This window comes from Chiloscyllium plagiosum, unplaced genomic scaffold (assembly GCF_037043375.1).
Source record: "Chiloscyllium plagiosum isolate Xiang-an unplaced genomic scaffold, Cpla_swu_hap1 HiC_scaffold_35, whole genome shotgun sequence".
NCBI lineage: Eukaryota > Metazoa > Chordata > Chondrichthyes > Orectolobiformes > Hemiscylliidae > Chiloscyllium > Chiloscyllium plagiosum.
The window spans coordinates 33418295-33435990 of record NW_028270173.1 but is presented as its reverse complement, the minus strand read 5'-3'; the positions used below and the strand labels follow the sequence as shown (position 1 = coordinate 33435990).

The following is a 17696-nucleotide window of genomic DNA, read 5'->3' as shown; positions in this document are numbered from 1 at the left end:
TTTTTTGTGTGTGGTGTTAAAGTCCAAAACTTTCAAGGGAAACCTTTTATGAAGGAGAGTGATTAAAAGTAGAATTTGCTAATCTTCAGGAGATCTGTAATGGCAAGGAGAGCAATGTGAGGATGAAAAGAAGGGCATGTAGCTTAAATGAGATAAAGTTAGGAAGCTCACAAAGACCAGAAATAAAGATCTTTGAGTCTGAATAACCTGTTTCTGCAATGCCTGTTACACATCAATAAAAGAACATAAGAAACTGTTAGCACAGTATGTTTATTCCATTGCAATACACATCAAATTCACTTCATATTCTAGAAGTCAATAAATGTTACATGACATCTGTGGTTATCACTCATTCCAGGAATCTCCATGGATACAATAGGCTTTTCCCCTGACTTTTATATATTCTTTCATCTTAGAAATAGGGTCCTTCTGAAATGCAAAATCAAAGACGACAGTGAGTATGTTCATTGAACATATCTTTCTGACTGCATTATATGCCCTGGCTGCACTTTAGGCAGAATGTCCATGTTTTGTGTTGAAATTACTTTCAGCCCCAGTTGTGTGAGAGGTGTCGCGTGTAAAGCCAGTGCCAATTACTTTTCAGAAACTTGCCAACCTTGTTCCACTGCTAAAAGGAATACTTTGTCAAACAATGGGAAATTTCAAAGGAAAGTTACCTCAGAGATTTTACACGCTATGGTCAATTTAAACACTCCCAAGCTAAACAAGTCAAGAATCATGGTCAGTTTTACAATCTGTCAAGTATTAGGAAGCAGTACCGAATCTTCTGAGTTTGACAATTGAACATGTTTTATTTTTTATGCATTAAGACCACTAAAATTGCTTGAGTATCTACAAGTTTGCAAACAACAAACATTGTTTCACAGAATCACGGAATCTTCAGGACAGACCTATTATGCCCTGGAAGAGCTACCCAGCGAGTCCCACTGTCCAGCCCTCTCTCCATAGCCTTCTGAACTCATCACTTCCAAACACATATCCAGATCTCTTTTGAAACCTCTGATGGAATCCGTCTCCATCACTCTCCCAGGCAGCGCATTCCAAATCCTGACAACTCTCTCAGTAAAGATGCTTCTCCTCACTTCATTCCTAAATCTCTCGCTAACGGTCTCGAAGTGGTGACCCTTAGTTACGAGCGAATGGAGATTTCAAGGACTGTGTAATCTTAACTCCACAGGGATAGATCTTCAGTCTGTGTACACATGGGTGACACTGAGCATGTGATTCAGACTACATGTATGATTGGCCATCTTATGTGTGTGCCGGCATGCATGAAAATAAGCTCTTGTGTGAGTGTCTAGGCCGTAAATGTTTCCTTCATTGCTCAATGCTCCTTGGAGAGAATTTACAGACTATGACAAAATGTCACTTACATTTACAGAAGATTATAATGTACACTCTTATTAGGACAGTACATTTTCTTTCAGCCTATCCACTGATCCTTAACATTGTTATCACAGAATCCCTCTCTTAATATCCTAAAAGTTGCTGGAAACTGTCTGGAAACTGAATTGGACTTGCCATCTAAATACAGTGGCTACAAGAGCAGATCAGAGGCTGGGAATTGTAGTGAGCAACTCACCTCCTGATTCTCCTGATGACCATCTCCAAGTCACAAGTGCGATAGGTGGATCCCCGCTTACCTGGATAACTGCAGCTCTAACAACACTCCAGATGGACGAGGCCGCCCGCTTAACTGGACCCACGTCCACAAGCATTCACTCCCTCCTCCACCGATGCTCAGTAGCAGCAGAGTCTAACATCTACAAGACACACTGCAGAAAGGTGCCAATTCTCCAGGAACACCTTCCATGAGCAGTTATCACCTAGAAGGACAAGGACGGCAGAAACGTGGGGACACCAGCCCCTACAAGTTCCCCTCCGAGCCACTCACCATCCCGACTTGGATGTATATCGCCGTTCCTTCACTGTCACTGGGTCAAATTCCTGGAATTCCCTCCCAGCATGTGCTGCCCGGGAGAGTAGATTCCATCAGAGGTTTCAAAAGAGATCTGGATATGTATTTGGAAGTGACGAGGTTAGAGGACTATGAAGACAGGGCTGGACAGTGGGACTCGCTGGGTAGCTCTTTCAGTAGTTGGCACAGACACAGTAGGTCTGTACTGTAAGATTCTGTGATTTTGTGAAACAGTGTTTGTTGTTTGCAAACTTGAAGATGCTTAAGCATTGTGGATCAATCCACAGCAGATGAACTGCAGTGGCTCAAGGACACAGCTCACCACCACCTTCTCAAGGGCAACTAAGGATGGGCAATAAATACTGGGCCCAGCCAGCAATGTTCAGGTCCCATGAGTGAAAAAAAAAACAAATCTGAACAAATACAACTCAAATATCCTCAAATAGTGACCCTGTTGAGCCAGGGGTCTCAGTCTAAGGAGATGGGGTGGACCATTTAGGATTGAAATGAGGAGAAAGTTTTTCATCCAGGGAGTGGGGAGACTCTCGAATTCACTGCCACAGAAAGCAGTTGAGGCAAAAGCATTGAATCTTTTCAAGAAGGAATTAAAAATGGCTCTTAGGGCTAAAGGGACCAACGTTTATGGGGAGCTGCAGGAATAAGGTTCTGAATTGGACGATCAGCCATTGGATGGCTGAATGGCCTACTTCCACTCCTACTTTCTATCTTTCCATGTTTCAGTCCCTCATGTTTCCTCAGCATTAAGATGGCCTCTTTGCACATCAGTAATGTTGATAGACGTCCATTTTTTAGATTAGATTACATTACAGTGTGGAAACAGGCCCTTCAGCCCAACAAGTCCACACCAACCCGCCGAAGCACAACCCACCCATACATTTACCCCTTACCTAACACTACGGGCAATTCAGCATGGCCAATTCACCTGACCTGCACATCTTTGGACTGTGGGAGGAAACTGGAGCACCCGGAGGAAACCCACGCAGACACGGGGAGAACGTGCAAACTCCACACAGTCAGTCGCTTGAGGCGGGAATTGAACCCGGGTCTCTGGCGCTGTGAGGCAGCAGTGCTAACCACTGTGCCACAGTGCCGTCCATCTTCTTATTAGTTCATCTGATGCCCCATACCCGCAGCTAACCCTCTACTACCAGCAGAATTGAATAATCTAATCCACTCCTGCTGGCCTCCCACCCTGAACAAGTCTGCTCCTAAACAAAGCCAGCCGACCCATTCTCTCCTTATACCTGAGACTCCCTATCCCAAGGGGAAAACGCCTGGTGAATCACCTCTGCGCCCTCTCCACTGTGATCACACCCTTCCAATAGTGAGGTGACCAGAACGGTACACAGCATTCTATCTGTGGCCTAACCAATGTTGTTATAAAATCATAACAAGACTTATTTGCTCCTTTTTTAATGCCCTGGCTAATGAAGACAAGCCTCTCTTATACCTTCTCCACCATCCTGTCTTCTTGTGCTGACACCTTCAGGGATCTGTGGACTTGTATACCAAGTACCCTTTGTTCTTCAGTGCTCCCCAAAGACCTACTATTCATTGTGTATATCCTTCCCTTATTAGACCTCCCAAAATGCATTGCCTCTCACTTATCGGAATCAAATTCCACCTGTCATTATTCTGTCTAATTTATCAGCTCATTAATATCAGACTGTAGCCATTCCTCCATACTAATACACTACCCATTTTCCTACCATTTGCAAACTTACTAATCATGCCTTCTACGTTCACATCCAAGTCAATAATGTACATAACAAACAGCAAGAGTCCCAGCACTGATCCCTGTGGTACACCGCTGGTCACAGGCTTCTGATCACAAAAACATTACCCTTTGTCTTCTATTTGCAGGCTAATTTTGTATCCAATGTGTAAACATACCTTGGATCCCATGGACTCTATCATTGGGCTTAGCCTTCCATGGGCGACCTTGTCAAAGGTCTTACTGAAATCCAGCTAAATTAGTCAGGCAGGATCTCTATCGAACAAATCCATACTGACTATCCCTGATCGATCCCTGCCTTTCCAAATGTTGATTAATCCTTTCTCTCAGAACTTCTTCCAATAATTCCCCTACGACCAACATAAGACTAACTGGTCTGTAAATCGCTGGCCTATCTCTGATGCCCTTCTTGAATGAAGGAATCGCATTAGCCTGCCTCCAGTCACCTGACACTTCATCTGAGACTATTGAAAGACGAAATACATCCACCAGAGCACCAGCAATATCCTCTTTTGCCTCCTATGGCAGCCTGGGATACAGGCCCTGGGGATTTATGCAGCTTTATGCTTGCTAAAACATCTCATACCTCCCCCTTATTAACCTTATCGTGTTCTAGAACCTCACCATTCTGACTGATATCTCTGGCTATAATGCTTTTCTCCTCTGTGAACACAGATGAGAAATATTCATTTAAGACTTCACTCTCTACACTGGTCTTTTCGTCTCAAACAGGCCTCACTCTCTCTCTGGTAATCCTCCTACTCTCCGTGTACTTACAAAATGCCTTGCCCTAGTGTGACAGCGGGGTGGGAAACAAAGCAGTTGGTCAATGAATGAAAAGACTGAGGAGTCGTCAAGAGACTAAGTGGAGGAATAGGCAGAGAGCACAGAACATGAAATCTGTTGTCTTCCTGGATCTTACTTTCCTTACACTTTTACAGGAACGAGCTGGTCCTAAACTCTAATCAACCAGCCTTTAAAAGATGCCCACTTGACAGATGTAAGAGTTACCCTCAACCAGCCATACCCAAATCTATATTCCTCAGTTCCCACCCAATATTGTGGGAGTTAGCCATCCCCTCCCGAGTTTACTACTCTCACCCAAGGACTGCTTTTATCCTGATCCTGGCGGTCGGAGATGCATTTGTTCTGTTGTGAGGAGTATGACAGATGAATTTAATGTTTGGATCGGTACACAAAGCAATAATGTTGAAGCTTTGTACAGTCTTGATTGCGAGAGGGGCAAGACTGGCCCCTTAATATTCCAGGATTTCGACGTTTCAAACGAGATAGAGAGGCATGTAAAAGAGGTGGGGGAGTTGCCTTTCTGATAAAGGCAAACATCACAGATTTACTGAGGGAGGGCTCATCCAGTCAGGCCTGATGGGTAGAGCTCAGGACTAGGAAGGGTGCAACCACTTTGACAATGTTCCCCATGGGAGACTGATTAGCAAGGTTAGATCTCACGGAAAACAGGGAGAACTAGCCATTTGGATACAAAACTGGCTCAAAAGGTAGAAGACAGAGGGTGGTGGGGGAGGGTTGTTTTTCAGACTGGAGGTCTGTGACCAGTGGAGTGCCACAAGGATCGGTGCTGGGTCCTCTACTTTTCAATCATTTACATAAATGATTTGGATGTGAGCATAAGAGGTACAGTTAGTAAGTTTGCTGATGACACCAAAATTGGAGTTGTGGTGGACAGCGAAGAGGGTTACCTCAGATTACAACAGGAACTTGATCAGATGGGCCAATGGGCTGAGAAGTGGCAGATGGAGTTTAATGTCGATAAATGTGAGGTACTGCATTTTGGGAAAGCAAATCTTAGCAGGACTTATACACTTAATGGTAAGGTCCTAGAGAGTGTTGCAGAGCAAAGAGACCTTGGAGTGCAGGTCCATAGCTCCTTGAAAGTGGAGTCGCAGGTAGATAGGACAGTGAATACGATGTTTGGTATACTTTCCTTTATTGGTCAGAGTATTGAGTACAGGTGCTGGGAGATCATGTTGTGGCTGTACCAGACATTTGTTAGGCCACTGTTGGAATATTGTGCGCAATTCTGGTCTCCTTCCTATTGGAAAGATGTTGTGAAATTGAAAGGGTTCAGAAAAGATTTACAAGGATATTGCCAGAGTTAGAGGATTTGAGCTATAGGGAGAGGCTGAGTAGGGGCTAGGGCTGTTTTCCCTGGAGCATTGGAGGCTGAGGGGTGACCTTATAGAGGTTTATAAAATCATGCGGAACATGGATAGGATAAATAGATAAAGTATTTTCCCTGGGGTGAGGGAGTCCAGAACTAGAGGGCATAGGTTCAGGGTGAGAGTGGAAAGATATAAAAGAGACATAAGGGGCAACATTTTCACGCAGAGGATGGTACGTGTATTGAATGAGCTGCCAGAGGAAGTGGTGGCTAGTACAATTGGAACATTTAAGAGGCATATGAATAGGAAGGGTTTGGAGGGATATGGGCCGGGTGCTGGCAAGTGGGGCTAGATTGGGTTGGGATATCTGGTCGGCATGGACGGGTTGGACCTAAGGGTCTGTTTCCGTGCTGTACATCTCTGTGACTATGTGACTGGACTGGACTATAGGCCTCCCAATGGCCAGTGGGTGATAGAGGAAAAGACATGTGGACAGATTATGAAAAAATGTAAAAACAACAGGATTGTTGTGATGGGTGATTTTAACTTCCCCTGGATTGACGGGACTCGCTTAGTGCTTGGAAGGTTTGTTTGGTGTGACCAGGAGGGTTTATTGAAGCAACGCTCAAATAGCCCAACAAGGGAGGGGACATAATGGACCTGGTATTTGGGAATGAGCCCAGCCTGGTGATCGAAGTTTGGGAGCAGTGACCATAATTCCACAAGTTTCAAGTTACTTCTGCATCAGAATAAAAGCAGTCCTCAGGTGAAAGCACTAAACTGGGGGGAACCAGCTCATTCCTGTAAAAGTGTAAGGATAGTAAGATTCCAGAAGCCAAGAGATATTGTGAGTGCAGAAAGAAAGAAAAAGGAACATACGTAAGGTTTAAGAAACTGAAGGCTAAAAGAGCCCTCCAAGAAGATAAAGAAAGCAAGAAAGAACTCACCCAAGGAGGGCTAAAAGAGGCAATGAAATGGCAAACAGGGTTAGGGAAAATCCCATAGCCTTTCATAATTATATAACAAGTAACATGGCTGGAGCTGGAGGAAGTGGGTGAAGCCCTTAATGAATACTTTGCATCGCTATTCACTAAGGAGAAGGACGTGGTGGGTGGTGAGTCTCGGGAGAGGTCTGTTGATATTCCAGGGCATGTCAATACTAAAAAGGTGTTGAGTGTTTTGAAAAGCATTAAGGTAGACCAGTCCCCAGGACCTGATGGGATCTATCCCAGAATCCTGAGGGAGATGAGGCAGAAAATTGCTGGGACGAAAATCTTTGTGTCTTCTTTAATCGCAAATGAGGTCCCAGAGGGTTCCTTCGTTTAAGATGTGCTGCCAGATAATCAGGGAAAACACAGGCCTCTGAGCCTTACGTCGCTAGTAGGGCAATTATTGGAGAAGATTCTTAGGGTCAGCATCCCATCTATACCTGATCGCTGCAACTCTGCATTTCCCATCACCAATCCCAACCTACGCATCTTTCGACTGTGAGAGGAAACCCACCGAGACACGGGGAGAAGGTACAAACTCCACACAGAGTTAGAAAACTATGAATATATTGGCAATAGACTTTGTGCAGGCAAAGTTGCATCTCAGAAACTTGACTGAGTTTTCTGAGGAAGTGACAAAGGTGATTGATGAGGGCCAGGCAGTAGATGTTGTCTAGGTGGATTTTAGCAAGGCCTTCGACAAAGTTCCTCATACCAGGCTGATACAGAAGGTGAAGAGACATGGGATCCGCAAGAGCTGGTAAGGTGGGCACAGAACTGGCTTAGTCACAGAAGACTGAAGGCCGTGGTGGAAGGGTGTTTTTTTGACTGGAGATCTGTGACCAGTGGCGTTCCACAAGAATCAGTGCTGGAATCCAAATATAGATAAGTCATTAGAAGGAGAATAGAGGTGACCTGAGTACTAAGTTTACGGATGACACAAAGATTCGGAGAGCTGTGGATAGTCAGAGGATTGTCAGAGGATACAGCAGGATAAAGACATCCTGGAGATTTTGGTGGAGAAATGGCAGATGGACTTTAATCCAGATAAATGCGAGGTAATGCACTTTGCAAGATCTAATACATCTTGTACAGTAGAAGGCAGAACCCTTAGAAGCATCAACATACAGAGGGATCTGGGCATACAGGTCCACAGTTCCCTGAAAGTGGTGACACAAATGGATAAGGTGGTTATGAAGGCATGCAGCATGTGCATCTTCATTGGTTGGGGTGTCGAGAATAAAAATTGACAAGTTGTGTTACAGCTGTATAGGGCAGAACGGTGACTCAGTGGTTAGCGCTGCTGCCTCACAGCGCTAGAGCCTGGTTCGATTCCAGCCTCAGGCGACTGCTTGTGTGGAGGATTGGCGATGGGAAATGCTGGGTTACAGCGATCAGGTATAGATGGGATGCTCTTCAGAAGGTTGGTGCAGACTTAACATGGTGAGTGGTCTGCTTCCACACTGTAGGAAGTCTATTCTATGGCAAAAGTTTTAGGAAATAGACAAGCAAGAGGCTAAAAGAACACAGCAAGCCAGGCAGCATCAGGAGGTGGAGAAGTCAATGCTTTGGGTATAACTCTTCTTGAAGAAAGGTTACACCGAAAACTTCAACTTCTACACCTCCTGATGCTGCTTGGCTTGCTGTGTTCTTACAGCTCCTGCCTGTCTGTCGACTTTGGAATCCAGCATCTGCAATTTTTCTGTCTCTGAAAGCTTTAGTGAGGCCATATATTGCATAGAGTTTTGTTTGCCACCCTGTCAGGAGGATGTGGAGAGGCTACAAAAACGGTTTGCCTGGATGTTGCCTGGTTGGGAGGGCATTAGCTACCAGGAGAGATTGGACAAACCAAGCTTGTTTTCACACAAACATGAAGATGAGGAGCAATCTGATAGAGGTTTTTGCAATTAGGAGGGGCACGGATCGAATGAGTAGTTGGAGTCTGTTTTCCCCCGGGTAGAAATATCAAAGACGAAGGCATGTAGGTTTTAAGGTAAAAGGGGAGAAAGTTTAAAAGAGATGTGAGAGGCAAGTTTTTTTTTTACACAGGGGTTGCTAAGTGCCTGGAACGCACTGTCAGAGGAGGTGGTGGAAGCAATGTTAGCAATGTTTCAGAGGCAATTTGACAGCTGCACAAATAGGCAGGAAATAGAGGGCTATGGAGTGCACAGAGACAAAAGGATTACAATCGGAAAGGCTGTGTGTGTTAGAACAGGCTTTGGGGGTTGAAAGGTTTCTTCCTGTGCTGTACTGTTCTCTGTTCTTATCCTTAATTCTATCGGCCAAAGATATTTTGTGACTGCCACTGCCCACCCACCCCCCCCCCTCCCCCATTCTTTGCCCTCCTAGTTTCTTTTTTAACTTCATCACACACTCCATATTGGTGTAGGGCCTGCCCTGTTTTTAGTGAGCTGTACCTGGACATTACCTTTGTTAAATTCTCGAGATCCCTTGACATCCAGGATTTTCCCCTGGATTTTCTGCCCTTGCCCTTCACTCCCAGAGGAGTACCCTGACCCCGAATTCTCACTGCGCCATTTTGAGAGGACTTCCATGCTCTAAGTATAGGCCTGCGACAATGAAGGTGCTACATAAATGCAGACGGATTAGTGTACGGGTTTGGAACTTGCCGATATCTGAGTTTGTCCTCGCAGAAACTGCTTCACTTCCTGCTCTCGGTGGAGTCATCGAAATAGCCTCGGTCCAAACTGAAAAGCTTGTCTTTAGCAAGACAGAGTCCTTAGGAAACATAAAAAGCATTACATTACAAAAAGCCTGTCCCCGTTACTCAGAAGGGAAGGGTGAAGAAGAGCAGAGCAGTAGTAATTGGGGACTCGATAGTTCGGGGCACAGATAGGCGGTTTTGTGGGAACGAGAGAGACTCACGTTTGGTATGTTGCCTCCCAGGTGCAAGGGTACGTGATGTCTCTGATCGTGTTTTCCGGGTCCTGGAGGGGGAGGGGGAGCAACCCGAAGTCGTGGTCCACATTGGCACCAACGACATAGGTAGGAGGAGTGCTGAGGATGTTAGACAGGCTTTCAGGGAGCTAGGTTGGAAGCTAGGAGTTAGAACAAACAGAGTTGTTGTCTCTGGTTTGTTACCCGTGCCACGTGATAGAGATTCGAGGAATAGGGAGAGAGAACACTTAAATGCGTGGCTTCAGGGATGGTGCAGGAGGGAGGGGTTCCAGTTTTTGGATAACTGGGGTTCTTTCTGGGGACGGTGGGACCTCTATAAACATGATGGTCTACACCTGAACCTGAGGGGAACCAGTATCCTTGGGGGGAGGTTTGCTAGTGCTCTTGGGGGGGGTTTAAACTAACTCGGCAGGGGCATGGGAACCCAGATTGTAGCTTCAGGGTGCAGGGCCTGGAGTGTAGGGAGGTGAGGAACATGGCATCAATTTCCAAGGAGGGTGCCTGTAAACAGGGAAGTGGCTTGAAGTGTGTATACTTCAATGCAAGAAGTATACGAAATAAGGTAGGTGAACTTGCAGCGTGGGTTGGTACCTGGGACTTCGATGTTGTGGCTATTACGGAGACATGGCTAGAACAGGGACAGGATTGGCTGTTGCAGGTTCCGGGATTTAAATGTTTTAGTAGGGTCAGAGGTGGGGGTAAAAGAGGGGGAGGTGTGGCATTGCTTGTCAAAGATAGTATTACAGCGGTGGAAAGGACGATGGATGAGGACTTGCCATCTGAGGTAGTTTGGGCTGAGGTTAGGAATAGGAAAGGTGAGGTCACCCTGTTAGGAGTCTTTTACAGGCCTCCTAATAGTCCTAGAATCATTGAAGAAAGGATTGGGAAGGTGATTCAGGAGATGAGTGACAGTAATAGGGTGGTTGTTATGGGGGACTTTAACTTTCCTGATATTGATTGGGAAAGCTATAGCTCAAGTTCGTTAGATGGGTCAGTGTTTGTTCAATGTGTGCAGGAGAGTTTCCTGACACAATATGTAGACAGGCCAACAAGAGGTGAGGCCATACTGGATTTGGTTCTGGGTAACGAACCAGGCCAGGTGTTAGAATTAAAGGTAGGTGAGCACTTTGGGGATAGTGACCATAATTCGGTCATTTTTACACTCGTGATGGAGAGGGATAAGTGTGTACTACAGGGCAAGAGTTACAGTTGGGGTAAGGGAAATTATGATGCGGTGAGGCATGACTTAGGATGTGTGGCTTGGAAAAGTAGACTCCAAGGCAAGAGTGTAAAGGATATGTGGAACTTGTTCAAGGGGCAACTATTGAGTGTCCTTGATAATTATGTACCTGTCAGGCAGGAAGGTAAGGGTCGTGCGAGGGAGCCGTGGTTTAATAAGGAATTGGAATCCCTTGTTAAATGGAAGAGGGCGGCCTATCTCAAGATGAGACGTGAAGGTTCAATTGGGGCGATTGAGAGTTATAGGGTAGCCAGGAAGGACCTGAAGAGAGAGCTAAAAGCAGCAAGGAGGGGACATGAAAGGTCCTTAGTCGATAGGATTAGGGAAAACCCTAAGGCTTTCTATAGGTATGTTAGGAATAAAAGAATGACTAGGGTAGGAATAGGTCCAGTCAAGGATAGTAGTGGGAAGTTGCGTGTGGAGGCGGAAGAGATTGGGGAGACACTGAATGAATACTTTTCTTCAGTATTTACTCAGGAACAGGGCATTGTTGTAGATGAGAATACTGAGTCACAAATAAGTAGAATGGATGGCTTTGAGGTATGTAGAGAAGAGGTGTTGGAAATCCTGGAAAAGGTGAAAATTGATAAGTCCCCTGGGCCTGATGGCATTTATCCTAGGATTCTCTGGGAAGCAAGGGAGGAGATTGCAGAGCCATTGGCCTTGATTTTTATGTCCTCTTTGTCGACAGGAGTAGTCCCAGAAGACTGGAGGATAGCAAATGTGGTTCCCTTGTTCAAAAAGGGGAGTAGGGATAGCCCTAGTAACTATAGGCCGGTGAGTCTCACTTCTGTTGTGGGCAAAGTCTTAGAGAGAATTGTAAGGGATAGGATTTATGCACATCTGGATAGGAATAATGTGATCAAGGATAGTCAGCATGGTTTTGTGAAGGGCAAGTCGTGCCTCACAAACCTTATTGAATTCTTTGAAAAGGTGACGAAGGAGGTTGATGAGGGGAAAGCGGTAGATGTGGTATATATGGATTTTAGTAAGGCGTTTGATAAGGTTCCCCATGGTAGGCTACTGCAGAAAATACGGAGATATGGCATTGAGGGTGAGTTGGAGGTTTGGATTAGGAATTGGCTGGATGGAAGAAGACAGAGGGTAGTAGTTGATGGCAAAGTTTCTTCATGGAGTGCCGTCACTAGCGGTGTTCCGCAAGGATCTGTTTTGGGACCATTGCTGTTTGTCATTTTTATAAATGACCTGGAAGAGGGGTTAGAAGGTTGGGTGAGCAAGTTTGCGGATGATACGAAAGTCGGAGGAGTTGTTGACAGTGAGGAAGCATGTGGCAGGTTACAGCAGGATATAGAGAAGCTGCAGAGCTGGGCAGAAAGGTGGCAGATGGAATTCAATGTAGCTAAGTGCGAGGTGATTCACTTTGGGAAGAATAACAAAAAGATGGGGTACTGGGCTAATGGTCGGATACTTGGTAGTGTGGATGAACAGAGGGATCTTGGTGTCCATGTACACAGATCTCTGAAAGTTGCCACCCAGGTAAATAGTGCGGTGAGGAAGGCATATGGCGTACTGGCTTTTATTGGTAGAGGAATTGAGTTCCGGAGTCCTGAGGTCATGATGCAGTTGTATAAGACTCTGGTACGGCCGCATCTGGAATATTGTGTGCAGTTTTGGTCGCCATACTATAGGAAGGATGTGGAGGCATTGGAACGGGTGCAGAGGAGGTTTACCAGGATGTTGCCTGGTATGGAAGGAAAATCGTATGAGGAAAGACTGAGGCACTTGGGGCTGTTTTCACTAGAGAAAAGAAGGTTTAGGGGTGACTTGATTGAGGTGTACAAGATGATTAGGGGGTTAGATAGGGTAGACAGTATGAACCTTTTCCCGCGTATGGAGTCGGGTATTACAAGGGGGCATAGCTTTAAATTAAGGGGGGGTAGATATAGGACTGATGTTAGGGGTAGGTTCTTCACTCAGCGAGTCGTTAGTTCATGGAATGCCCTGCCAGTAACAGTGGTGGACTCTCCCTCTTTATGGGCATTTAAGAGGGCATTGGATAGGTATATGGAGGATAGTGGGTTAGTGTAGTTTAGGTGGGCTTGGATCGGCGCAACATCGAGGGCCCAAGGGCCTGTACTGCGCTGTATTCTTCTATGTTCTATGTTCTATGTTCTATTTCAAGGTTAATAGTGTAATTCTTGTCTAAATTCTAATGAAGTGTGGTAAGTCCATCCATACATGATTAAGCTAATGTAATGGTGAACTGGCACACTGATTTGCAAAAATGTCTGTGCAGTTATCAACTTAGCAGTCAAACCTTGTATTAACTTAGTGTACTAGGTGACCTGAAGATGCACTGAATGGACACCAGCATGAACTGGGTACACTGGGTGACCTGTACCTGTACTGAATGGACACCAGTATTAATTGGGTATTCTGGGTGACCTGTAACTGTGCTGAATAGATCCCAATATTAACTGGGTACACTGGGTGACCTGTACCTGTGCTGAATAGATCCCAATATTAATTGGGTACACTGGGTGACCTGTACCTGTGCTGAATAGATCCCAATATTAACTGGGTACACTGGGTGACCTGTACCTATGCTGAATAGATCCCAATATTATCTGGGTACACTGGGTGACCTGTACCTATGCTGAATAGATACCAATATTAATTGGGTACACTGGGTGACCTGTACCTGTGCTGAATAGATACCAATATTAACTCAGTACACTGGGTGACCTGTACCTTTGCTGAATAGATACCAGTAATAACTGGGTACACTGGGTGACATGTACCTATGCTGAATGGACATCGATATTAACTGGATCCAGTTGGTGACATGTACCTATGCTGAATAGATGCCATTAATAACTGGGTACAATGGGTGACATGTACCTATGCTGAATAGATACCAGTAATAACTGGGTACATTGGGTGACATGTACCTATGCTGAATAGATACCAGTAATAACTGGGTACACTGGGTGACCTGTACCCGTGCTGAATAAATATCAGTAATAACTGGGCACATTGGGAGACCTGTACCCGTGCTGAATAGATACCAGTAATAACTGGGTACAATGGGTGACATGCACCTATGCTGAATAGATGCCATTAATAACTGGGTATACTGAGTGACTTGTACCTGTGCTGAATAGACACCAATATTAACTGGGCATACTGGGTGACCTGTACCTGTACAGAATAGATACCAGTAATAACTCAATACACTGGGTGACCTGTACAGAATAGATACCACTAATAACTGGGTACTCAGGGTGACCTGTACCTGTGCTGAATAGATACCAATATTAACTGGGCACACTGGGAGACCTGTACCTGTGCTGAATAGCTACCAGTAATAACTGGGTACACTGGGTGACCTGTTCCTGTGCTGAATGGATACCAGTAATAACTCGATACACTGGGTGACATGTACAGAATAGATACAAATAATAACTGGGTACACTGGGTGACCTGTACCTGTGCTGAATAGATACCAGTAATAACTGGGTACAGTGGAAGACCTGTACCTATTCTGAGTAATTACTAGTAATAACTGGGCATACTGGGTGACCTTTACCTCTGATGAATAGATACCAGTAATAACTGGGTACACTGGGTGTCCTGTACCTGTGCTGAATAGACACCAGTATTAACTGGGTATACTTGGTGACCTGTACCTATGCTGAATAGATACCAGTAATAAGTGGGTATACTGGGTGACCTGTTCCTATGCTGAATAGATACCAGTATTAACTGGGTACAGTGGAAGACCTGTACCTATTCGGAGTAGATACCAGTAATAACTGGGTACACTGGGTGACCTGTACCTGTGCTGAATTGATGCCAGTAATAACTGGAGACAGTGGAAGACCTGTACCTGTGCGGAATAGATACCAGTAATAACTGGGTACTCTGGGTGACCTGTACCTGTGCTAAATCGATACCAATTTTAACTGGGTACACTGGGTGCCCTGTACCTGTGCTGAATAGATACCAGTATTAACTGGATATACTTGGTGACCTGCACCTATGCTGAATAGATACCAGTAATATGTAGGTACACTGGTTGACCTGTACCTGTACAGAATAGATACCAGTATTAACTGGGTGACCTGTACCTATGCTGCATAGGCACCAGTATTAACTGGGTACACTGGGTGACCTGCACCTGTGCTGAATATATACCAGTAATAACTGGGTATACTGGGTGACCTGTACCAGAGCTGAATACATACGAGGATTAACTGCGTACACGTGGAGACCTGTCCCTGCTGAATAGATACCACTAATAACTGGGTACTCTAGGTGACCTGTACCAGAGCTGAATACATACGAGGATTAACTGCGTACACATGGAGACCTGTACCTGTGCTGAATAGATACCAGTAGTAACTGGGTACACTGGGTGCCCTGTACCTGTGCTGTATAGACACCAATAATAACTTGGTACACTGGATGACCTGTACCTATGCTGAATGGATACCAGTAATAACTGGGTACACTGGGAGACCTGTACCTGTGCTGAATAGTCACCAGTAATAACTGGGTACACTGGGTGACCTGTACCTATGCTGAATAGACACCAGTATTAACTGGGTACACAGGGTGAACTGTACCTGTGCTGAATAGTCACCAGTATTAACTGCGTGCACTCAGTGAAGTGTACCTATGCTGAATAGACACCAGTATTAAATGGGTAAACTGGGAGACTTGTACCTATGCTGAATAGACATCAGTAATAACTGGGTACACTGGGTGACCTGGACCTAAGCTAAATAGACACCAGTATTAACTGGATACACTGGGTGACATGTACCTGTGCTGAATAGGTACCAGTAATAATTGGGTACATTGGGTGACATGTACCTGTGCTGAATCGATACCAGTAATAACTTGGTTCACTGGGTGACCTGTACCTGTGCTCAATAGATACTAGTATTAACAGGGCATACTGGGTGACCTGTACCTATGCTCAATAGATACTAGTATTAACAGGGCATACTGGGTGACCTGTACCTATGCTGATTAGTTGCCTGTACAGAATAGATACTAGTATTAACTGGGTATACCGGGTGACCTGTACCTATGCTGAATAGACACTAGTATTAATTGAGTACACTGGGTGACATGTACCTGTGCTGAATAGATACCACTAATAACTGGGTATTCTGGGTGACCTCTACCTGTGCTGAATAGATGCTAGTAATAACTGGGTACACTTGGCGACCTGTACCCGTGCTGAATAGATACCAGTAATAACTGGGTACAATGGGTGACATGCACCTATGCTGAATAGATGCCATTAATAACTGGGTATACTGAGTGACTTGTACCTGTGCTGAATAGACACCAATATTAACTGGGCATACTGGGTGACCTGTACCTGTACAGAATAGATACCAGTAATAACTCAATACACTGGGTGACCTGTACAGAATAGATACCACTAATAACTGGGTACTCAGGGTGACCTGTACCTGTGCTGAATAGATACCAATATTAACTGGGCACACTGGGAGACCTGTACCTGTGCTGAATAGCTACCAGTAATAACTGGGTACACTGGGTGACCTGTTCCTGTGCTGAATGGATACCAGTAATAACTCGATACACTGGGTGACATGTACAGAATAGATACAAATAATAACTGGGTACACTGGGTGACCTGTACCTGTGCTGAATAGATACCAGTAATAACTGGGTACAGTGGAAGACCTGTACCTATTCTGAGTAATTACTAGTAATAACTGGGCATACTGGGTGACCTTTACCTCTGATGAATAGATACCAGTAATAACTGGGTACACTGGGTGTCCTGTACCTGTGCTGAATAGACACCAGTATTAACTGGGTATACTTGGTGACCTGTACCTATGCTGAATAGATACCAGTAATAAGTGGGTATACTGGGTGACCTGTTCCTATGCTGAATAGATACCAGTATTAACTGGGTACAGTGGAAGACCTGTACCTATTCGGAGTAGATACCAGTAATAACTGGGTACACTGGGTGACCTGTACCTGTGCTGAATTGATGCCAGTAATAACTGGAGACAGTGGAAGACCTGTACCTGTGCGGAATAGATACCAGTAATAACTGGGTACTCTGGGTGACCTGTACCTGTGCTAAATCGATACCAATTTTAACTGGGTACACTGGGTGCCCTGTACCTGTGCTGAATAGATACCAGTATTAACTGGATATACTTGGTGACCTGCACCTATGCTGAATAGATACCAGTAATATGTAGGTACACTGGTTGACCTGTACCTGTACAGAATAGATACCAGTATTAACTGGGTGACCTGTACCTATGCTGCATAGGCACCAGTATTAACTGGGCATACTGGGTGACCTGCACCTGTGCTGAATATATACCAGTAATAACTGGGTATACTGGGTGACCTGTACCAGAGCTGAATACATACGAGGATTAACTGCGTACACGTGGAGACCTGTCCCTGCTGAATAGATACCACTAATAACTGGGTACTCTAGGTGACCTGTACCAGAGCTGAATACATACGAGGATTAACTGCGTACACATGGAGACCTGTACCTGTGCTGAATAGATACCAGTAGTAACTGGGTACACTGGGTGCCCTGTACCTGTGCTGTATAGACACCAATAATAACTTGGTACACTGGATGACCTGTACCTATGCTGAATGGATACCAGTAATAACTGGGTACACTGGGAGACCTGTACCTGTGCTGAATAGTCACCAGTAATAACTGGGT

General features: G+C 45.1%; 1 protein-coding gene across 2 annotated transcripts in view; it reads right to left on the bottom strand.

Moving 5' to 3' along the window:
- Nucleotides 1-251: 251 nt before the first annotated feature.
- The window catches only part of LOC122541248 (complement C3-like), a 91275-nt gene continuing 73830 nt past the window's right edge, over nucleotides 252-17696 (bottom strand). For both annotated transcript variants that reach the window (XM_087979486.1, XM_087979487.1), the window contains exons 21-22: nucleotides 9453-9561; nucleotides 252-429 (exon numbers count right to left, since the gene is read on the bottom strand). In XM_087979486.1, the coding sequence (XP_087835612.1) occupies nucleotides 9485-9561 (77 nt within the window). In that variant the 3' untranslated portion in view covers nucleotides 252-429; nucleotides 9453-9484. The remainder of the gene's footprint in view (nucleotides 430-9452; nucleotides 9562-17696) is intronic.